Source organism: Melanerpes formicivorus, unplaced genomic scaffold, assembly GCF_026170545.1.
Source record: "Melanerpes formicivorus ecotype bairdi unplaced genomic scaffold, bMelFor1.0.p_v2 SCAF_10, whole genome shotgun sequence".
Classification (NCBI taxonomy): Eukaryota; Metazoa; Chordata; class Aves; order Piciformes; family Picidae; genus Melanerpes; species Melanerpes formicivorus.
The window spans coordinates 21,066,566-21,075,354 of NW_027142362.1; the positions used below are offsets into that span (position 1 = coordinate 21,066,566).

Sequence of the window (8,789 nt, forward strand, 5' to 3'; positions counted from 1 at the left end):
GTGAGGAACCAGCGTGAGAGGCTCACGGCAGTGGCAGCAGACGGAGCCTCGGCTGGTGAGCGGGGCTGGCGCCCGGCTCTGCCTCCTCCTTGGCAGCGCGGTGCCACGGGAGGCCTTATCTGGCCGCGCAGGGCTCCGCGGTGCTGCCTGATAAGGGCTCCGGCAGCAGAGCCTGCGGTGATTGCTCCTCGTTTGAGGGCTATTTACCGCCTCTCCGGGAGTGAAGCACCCTTCAGCCACGGCTCTGCTCTCTGCCTGGCAGATGAGAGCCGTCCTGCCCTGCTGGCGTCTGCAGGTCAAAACAGTCGCGTTTGCTCTGTGCTCCGGGAGCCGCCGATGCTGCTCGGGGGGCTGCAGTCACTGCTCCAGGAGCCGCTGATGCTGCTCGGGGGGCTGCAATCACTGCTCGGGAGGCTGCAGCCGCTGCTTGGTGGGCTGCAGTCACTGCTCGGGGGGCTGCAGTCACTGCTCCAGGAGCCGCTGATGCTGCTCGGGGGGCTGCAATCACTGCTCCAGGAGCTGCCGATGCTGCTCAGGGGCTGCAGTCGCTGCTCGGGGGGGTTGCAGCCGCTGCTCAGGGGGCTGCAGTCACTGCTCAGGGGCTGCAGCCACTGCTCGGGGGGGCTGCAGCCACTGCTCAGGGGGCTGCAGTCACTGCTCGGGGGGCTGCAGTCACTGCTCAGGGGGCTGCAGTCACTGCTCGGGGGGCTGCAGCCACTGCTCAGGGGCTGCAGCCACTGCTCGGGGGGGTTGCAGCCACTGCTCAGGGGGCTGCAGTCACTGCTCGGGGGGCTGCAGTCACTGCTCAGGGGCTGCAGCCACTGCTCAGGGGCTGCAGTCACTGCTCAGGGGGCTGCAGTCACTGCTCAGGGGCTGCAGTCACTGCTCAGGGGCTGCATTCACTGCCTGGGGGGCTGCAGTCACTGCTCAGGGGGCTGCAGTCACTGCTCGGGGAGCTGCCGACGCTGCTCGGGGAGCCGCAGTGCTGGGATGTGCCGGCAGCAGCCTCCCCCGGCACGGCTGAGCAAGCAGAGCTGTGCTGCTGGCTGAGGATGCAGGACAGCTTCACCTCGCCGCTGTCACACGCCACAGCAGCTGCTCCTTGCCTTTTCTTCCCCTTGCTCCTTGCTGGACTCACTCCTTGCTGCGGCCCAGGCTGTCTCTTCCCCCTTGGTGCCGCAGCTGCCGGCGTCCGGCCGCGGCGAGGAGCGGAGCCGCCTGCCCAGGGAGCAGAGCCGCCGCGGCGGGGGCAGATGCCGCCGGTCCCCTCCCCAGCTGTCACCTCGTCTCCTTTGTGCTGTGACACTTTCCTGCTCGGAGAAGGACCAGTCTAGCCGCCTGGCAGCCGGCTGCCCGCCCCCGCCGCCGGCCCTGCCTCTCCTGCCCTCCATCCCCGACCGGAGCTGTCAGGAGAGCAGCCGCGGGGGAGGCTGCGGAGCTGCGCCTTCCCCTCCCGCAGGGGACAGCGTCTGCCCGGGCGACGTCTGCGGCAGCCTGGGGAAGGAGCAGGGAAGCCTCTGACCTCTGGTGGGGGCGGGATGCTGCTTTGCTAGGTGCTTGCACGGCAGCCAAGGGCAGCCCCAGCGCCACACTCGCGGCTGGCAGCGGAGCAGGGGCAAGGCGGTGCCACCTCTCGTCCCCACCTGAGCTGCCTGCCTGCCCTGGCTGCTCGGAGCCTGGCTCCAGCCGTGGCTAACTGCCAGGCTGTCTTGTAGGGGAGCCAAGCCAGAGCAGTGCTCCTTGCCAGGTAACAGCATGGGGCTCGCTGCAGTGCCATCCCAGCACTTCTCCATGGCAGAGGAGCTGTTTCTAGCAGCCCACCAAGTGGCACAGCTTGATCTGTGCTGCCAGGGGCACTGCTGGTGTGAAGGGATGGGCACTGTGTGCACCATGGCTGAGGGCACAGCTTCATAGCTGCATAGAATGGGTTGGCTTGGAAGGGACCTTAAAGATCATGGGCAGGGACACCTCCCACCAGCACAGGCTGCTCAGGGCCTCATCCAGCCTGGCCCTCAGCACCTCCAGGCAGGAGGCAGCCACAGCCTCCCTGGGCAACCTGTGCCAGTCTCTCCCCACCCTCACTGACAACAATTTCTTCCTCCTCTCCACTCTCAGTCTCCCCTCTCCCAGCTCAAAGCCATTGGCCCTCAGCCTGTCCCTCCCAGCCCTTCTCCAGAGTCCCTCCCCAGCTCTCCTGGAGCCCTTCAGCTCCTGGGAGGCTGCTCTGAGCTCTGCCTGCAATGCCTGGGTCCTGCTCCCAGTTTGGAGCTGGCTGTAGATGTGTTCTGGTTTGTGGCTCCATGGTGTGGTGACTCTCAAGCTCCTGCCCAGCTTTGGGGCTTTTGGTGCCTTGGATTTCCCGCTCAAGCTCAGAGAGGAGCAAGGCTGGCCCAAGGCTCCAGCTGAAGGACTGGTTGCAGGGAGGCTGAAGAGCAGGTGATGGTCTCCAGCTGCTTTGGAGCCCTTTTGTCTGGCCAAGCAGCTGCTTCTCATGGCACATGGCAATTCCCTGGCAATTTCTGGAGCAGTGGCCAAAGTGGGAGGCAGTTTTGGGTGGGTTTCATCCCCAGCAGGGGTGAGATCTGCTGTGTGCTGTAGCAGCCCTGGACCAGCTGGACTGTGCTCCACTCGGGGTGACACCAGCCTTGGGGCCCTCAGAGGGCCCAGGTAATGTGCCAGCAGCTCCAGCTCCATCCTGGGAAGGACTCTGCCTGTCCATCTTCTCTTTGCCGTCCCTGCTGATGGTGTGACCACAGTGGACCCCCATGATCCTCCCCAGGGACCTGTGGAGTGCTCCCAAGGACCTGGGGGCGCCCTGCCCAGCTCAGAGGAGGTCTGCAGCTCCTGCTGCTGGCTTCTGCGAGGCGGTGGAGCCCTGTCCCAGCTCCCAGCTCCAGATGGGGACAGGCTGAGGCTGGCGTTTGGAGGATGGGCAGACACAGCGGGACAGGGAGAGCACATCACCCTCCTGCTTGCCCACCCTGCCTGCCTTTTGGCTTCTCCTGCACGAGTTGCCTAGCTCCTGGACTCTGGTGTCCTGCTCCTCTCCCTGGTGGGAAGCTTCACTTCCCTGGCAGTGAAGCCACCAAGGGCTGTGGTGGGCAAGGAGGGGCAGCGTTTGCTCTGGGTCCCACCGAAGCAGCTGCCCCCGGGCGCCTGAGCTCCCCAAGGTGCTGCCCAGCGGCAAAGGCATCACTGCAGCTCTCTGCCCTGGAGGCCACCGGCCAAGCTCTCGGCAGCACAGAGCAGTTGGTCTCCATCACCTCCTGTGCCCCACTGCTTCGCCAGCCCCAGACGGAAGGTTTATTGTCCCCCGAGCCTGGCTTTCCACCACGCCATGGAGAAACGTACCCCCGAGGTGGCGCTTGCTGGTCCCTCGCCTGCTGCAGAGCCGTCCGCACGCATCCTGCGGGGCAGCGAGGGCCGATTTCCCGGCGGGTGATGGGAATCCACTCGGCTCCTCCTGGCCGAATCTGCCCCTCCGCGGCCGTCCCGGCTCGCCCCCGGCGAGAGCAGGCAGCGCCCGGCTCCTCCGGCAGCGTAATGGGATGCGACAGGGACGCCCTAACGAGGGGAGCTGGCCGCCGCCGGCTCATTTGCATTGCAGATGGCAGCGAAAACCCCAGCGCGGGGAGGGCTCATCCGGGGCTCATCTCTGTGGTCTGTTTTTGTTCCAATCCCCTTCTCTGCAGGGCGGCTGGATGCCAAGATCCACCAGGGAGCGAAGAAAGGGTTAATGAAGCAGAAAGCCAGGGGGTGAGCGGCGGCGGGGGAGCGGCGCCCTCGTTCCCACCGAGCAGCCGACTGCCGCCGGAGGGTGCCCGGATGGTGCTGGGCTCCAGCGAGCGGGGGCCAGGTGGATCCCGCGGTGCGTTCGGGCGCCGCCGAGCCTGGTGTATGGCAGCAGCATTAAAAGAGAACTGCGTGGATGGAGTCCTGGCCCAGCAGCTTCCCGGGAAGTCACACCCCATGGGCTGGGAGATGGGAGCTTGGCAGGCTGGGATTCAGCCGAGTGCTGGCATCTCCAGGCAAGGGAAGCATGCCAGGGGCAGCCAGCCCAGCCCCAGCCTGGCATGAGCGGCCTCCCTCTGCCCAAAATGTGCCCGCAGGCCTCTGGGTTGGGTGGTGGCAGACCTTGCAAGAGACAGAGGGGATGAGAATGGCTCCCAAGAGCTGCAGAGCCTGAGCCCTGCCCAGCATGTGCTGGGGGAGGTGGAGGCTGAGGGGTGGGCTTTGCTCCTGCTCAGGCACTCTGTGCTCGAAGGGGAGTGCCCTGGCAGCTCTTGGCATCACCAGGGAGTGCTCAGCCTCACATCCTGACTCCTCTGAGAGCAGCAGCCACCAGCCAAAGCTGCCCCTGCTCCAACAGCTGTGTGCAGAGGTTACAAACCCACTCAGCTTCACCAGGAAGGTGAACTTCTGCTTTTCCTGGAGCCCCTCACACTCAGCCTCTCCCTGGGGCTCTGCTCGTGGCCCTGAGCCCCTCGTGCTGCACTGCTCCAGCTCTGCCTTGCCAGGCTCTGAGCTCTCCTGGCCGCTCCCTGCAGCCCACCCTGCTCTGGAGGGGTCAGAGTGGCCCCCCAGCACTGCTGGCATCCCTTCTCCTCCCCAGGGAGCAGAGCAGGGCTGCTGGCTTAGCTGTGGTTGCAGCTTGTCCCAGGCCATGGCCTCAGTTCCTTCTTGCAGCAGGGAGGGGGAGGAGGGTATGAAGCCTTCATGCCAGCTGCTTGCACCCCCTGAGACCCTGCAGCTGGGCACTGCCAATCATCTCAGCAGTGCTGATGTTTGCCCTGGGAGTCACTTTCTGGCTCCTGTTGCTCCCTGAGGGATCTCTGTGATGCTGGAGCTGGTGGCTGTGGATTCAGTGCCCACAGGCATCGCTCCTCATGTGGAGAACCCTCCTGGGTGTTTCAGCTCCAGCTCGCCCAGGCTTGGCATGGAGGCCACAGTGCAGGAGCTGCTGTTGGCTGTAGCTGGGCTTCTGCTGCATCCAGCCCCCCCTCCCTGGCCCACCAGGATGGTCCCAATCAGCTGTGCTGGGATTCCTGCTGGCTTCCCTCCACGTGTCCCTCTGGCTGTGCTTTGAGCACCAGGGGAAGTGTCTGTGGTGCCCCTCAAGAGCGAAGCTGGAGCGGGATGGGAGGCTTGCAGCAGCATCCTGGGGTCCTGGGAGGTTTACAGTCTCACAGTATCACCAAGGTTGGAAGAGACCTCAAGGATCATGGAGTCCAACCTGTCACCACAGACCTCATGGCCAGACCATGGCACCAAGTGCCACATCCAATCCCCTCTTGAACACCTCCAGGGATGGGGACTCCACCACCTCCCTGGGCAGCACATCCCAATGGCTAACAACTCTCCCTGGGAAGAACTTTCTCCTCACCTCCAGCCTAAACTTCCCCTGGCACAGCTTGAAACTGTGTCCTCTTGTTCTGCTGCTGCTTGCCTGGGAGAAGAGACCAACCCCCTCCTGGCTACAACCTCCCTGCAGGTAGTTGTAGAGGGCAATGAGGTCTCCCCTGAGCCTCCTCTTCTCCAGGCTAAGCAACCCCAGCTCCCTCAGCCTCTCCTCACAGGGCTGTGCTCAAGGCCTCTCCCCAGCCTTGTTGCCCTTCTCTGGACACCTTCAAGTCTCTCAATGTCCTTCCTAAGCTGAGGGGCCCAGAGCTGGACACAGGACTCAAGGTGTGGCCTAACCAGTGCTGAGCACAGGGCACAATGACTTCCCTGCTCCTGCTGGCCACACTCTTCCTGATGCAGGCCAGGATGCCCTTGGCCTTCTTGGCCCCCTGGGCACACTGCTGGCTCATGTTCAGGCAGCTGTCAATCAGCACCCCCAGCTCCCTCTCTGTTTGGCAGCCCTCAGCCACTCTGCCCCCAGCCTGTAGCTCTGCCTGGGGTTGCTATGGCCAAAGTGCAGCCCCTGGCACTTGGACTTGTTGAATGCCATCCTGTTGGCCTCTGCCCATCTGTCCAGCCTGGCAAGGTCCCTCTGCAGAGCCCTTCAGCCCTCTAACTGACCAACATCTGCTCCCAGCTTGGTGTCAGCTGCACATTTGCTGATGACTGGCTCAATCCCTCATCCAGATCATCAATGAAGATGTTAAAGAGCACAGGGCCCAGCACTGATCCCTGGGGCACACCACTGGTGCCTGCCTGCCAGCTGGCTGTGGCACCATTCACCACCACTCTCTGGGCTCAGCCTCCAGCCAGTTCCTAACCCAGCTCAGAGAGCTGCTGTCCAAGCCAGGGGCTGACAGCTTGGCCAGCATTTTGCTGTGGGGGATGGTGTCAAAGACCTTGTTTAGGCTGGAGGTGAGGAGAAAGTTCTTCCCAGAGAGAGTTGTTAGCCATTGGGATGTGCTGCCCAGGGAGGTGGTGGAGTCCCCATCCCTGGAGGTGTTCAGGAGGGGATTAGATGTGGCACTTGGAGCCATGGTTCAGTTGTCACCTGTTGGGTGACAGGTTGGACTTGATGATCTCTGAGGTCTCTTCCAGCCTTATTGATAACATGATTCTATGGTGCTGTGGGAAGAAGGAGGCAGGAGTGGAGTTGGCCTTGGTGACTGGGTAGGAGAAGCAGGACCTTGAGGATGCTCTCCCCAGCTGGGTGGAAGGGACTGAAGGCAGCACTTGTGTTCCCAAGGTGGGGGAGATGCTCTTGCAGGCAGAAGACAGACATTGAAGGAACCTCTGGTGATGTGGTGGAGAGTATCTGTCACATCACTGAGGTCTCTGCTGCCCTGTGCTTCACCCCCATGGCCTGGTGTGAGTGGGTTGCTTGGGACACTGAGCATCCAGCCTGGAGAATCACCCAGGGAAGATATGCTCAGCACACAAGCTGGGCTCCACCTGCTGCAGCCCCAAGCTTCCCAGCTCCTGCTCCCTGGTCCAGGAACTTGCCCACTGCTGGGCAAAGCTGTGACAGAGTGGGATCACAGAATGATAGAAGGGGCCAGGCTGGAAGTGACCTCCAAAACTCACCCAGCCCAACCCCTTGCTGTCAGGAGGGACATCCCCAGCCAGATCAGGTTACCCAGGGCCTCATCCAGCCTCACCTTGAACATCTCCAGGGCTGGGACCCCAACCCCCTCCCTGGGCAACCTGCTGCAGTGTTCCAGCAGCCTCCTGGGGCACAACTTGTTCCTCACCTCCAATCTCAATCTGCTCTGCTCTGGTTTGAAGCCATTGCCCCTGGTGCTGTCCCTGCAGGCCTTTGGGAGCAGTCTCTCTGCAGCCTTCCTGCAGCTCTCTTCAGGCACTGGCAGGTTGCTCTGAGGTCTGCCTGGAGCCTTCTCTTCTCCAGGCTGCACACCCCCAGCTCCCTCAGCCTGGCCTCAGAGCAGAGCTGCTCCAAGCCCCTGAGCATTTCATGGCCTCCTCTGGAGCCTCTCCATCAGCTCCAGGTCCTTCCTGTGCTGAGGGCTCCAGGCCCTTCCTGTGCTGAGGGCTCCAGGCCTGCACCCAGCACTGCAGGTGAGGTCTCAGCAGAGCCCAGTGGCAGAATCTCCTCTGTGGCTCTGCTGTCAGTGCTGCCCTTGACAACCTGTGCTGCAGGCTCACCCTACCTGCTCCTGGCCAGCTTCTCCCCCCCACCCCCCCCATGTCCTCTTCCACAGGGCTGCTTTCTGTCACCTCCTCCCCCAGTCTGTACTGACAATGAGGATTGTTCAGCCCAGGTGCAGGACCTGCACTTGCTCTTATTGAACCTCACGAGGTTCCCCTGGGCCATCTCTGCAGCCTGTCCAGGATCTGACACCATATCCATGGGACAAGGGGACCATGGAGCTCATGTCCTCTCTGTCAGCAGACCCCTCTCTGGGGGGGACAGGACACCCACCCCCTGCCTAAGCAGGGCATTAATCCCAGCCCATGATTTGGCTTCTCATTAAACCAGATCTGTCTCCTGCATGCACCCTGGTGAGAGTGGCAGCTGCTTTCTCAACTCCTTGTCCTTCACAGTGCTCCCAGCTGAAGATGTCTCATCCCCAAGGATCTCACATTCTCTGCCATCATGGGTAAAATCATACAATCATAGAATTGGTAGGGTTGAAACTCAAGGCTCGGCCAGCTCCAACCCCCCCTGCCATGGGCAGGGACACCTCACACCACAGCAGGTTGCTCACAGCCACATCCAGCCTGGCTGCAAACACCTCCAGGCAGGAGGCTTCCACCTCTTCCACCTCTGGATCCTCTCCCTCCACCTCTGGCAATGGGCACTGGCAGACCAGAAGGCCAAGGGCAGCTGCCCTTGGCCTTCTGGGCTGCCAGTACCCATTGTTGGCTCCCTGTCCCAGGCCTGATTCCTGCCCCCCTCAGAGGTCTCCCAGACCCCTATCCCCCCCTGACATCCTTCAGAGTCCCTCCCCAGCTTTCTTGCAGCCCCCTGCAGCTCCTGGAAGGTCACCAGAAGCTCTCCTGGGAGCCTTCTCCTCTCCAGCCTGCACAACCCCAACTCTCTCAGCCTGAGTCCAGCGGGGCTGAGGCTTCAGCAGCATTGGAACAAATGGGTGTCCCCTTCAGCGTCTTCCTGAAACCATGCTGGAGGAGGAGGAGCCCAGGGACGCTGGCTCCTCTTCGGGCTGGGTGGGTGGATGGGGAAGGGGGTCCCTGCACCATCACATTTGCTGCAGGACCGTGCTGGGTTCTGAACTCGGTGCTGCAGGGGTGTCTGCTTGGCTCATGCTCCCCCATCTTCCACTGGCAGCTTTGCCTCGCTCGGGGCTGGTTTTGGGGTGTCCCGAGGCAGGGCTGCGACACCGCCCCCCAGAAATGGGATGCGTATTGGT

At 62.7% G+C, this 8,789-nt stretch overlaps 1 protein-coding gene across 2 annotated transcripts in view; it reads left to right on the top strand.

The window, feature by feature from the left end:
• TRIP4 (thyroid hormone receptor interactor 4) overlaps positions 1–3,933 on the top strand; it is a 33,963-nt gene extending 30,030 nt beyond the window's left edge. For both annotated transcript variants that reach the window (XM_068144186.1, XM_068144187.1), the window contains one exon: positions 3,693–3,933. In XM_068144186.1, coding sequence (XP_068000287.1) covers positions 3,693–3,760 — 68 coding nt within the window. In that variant the 3' untranslated portion in view covers positions 3,761–3,933. The remainder of the gene's footprint in view (positions 1–3,692) is intronic.
• Positions 3,934–8,789: the final 4,856 nt, after the last annotated feature.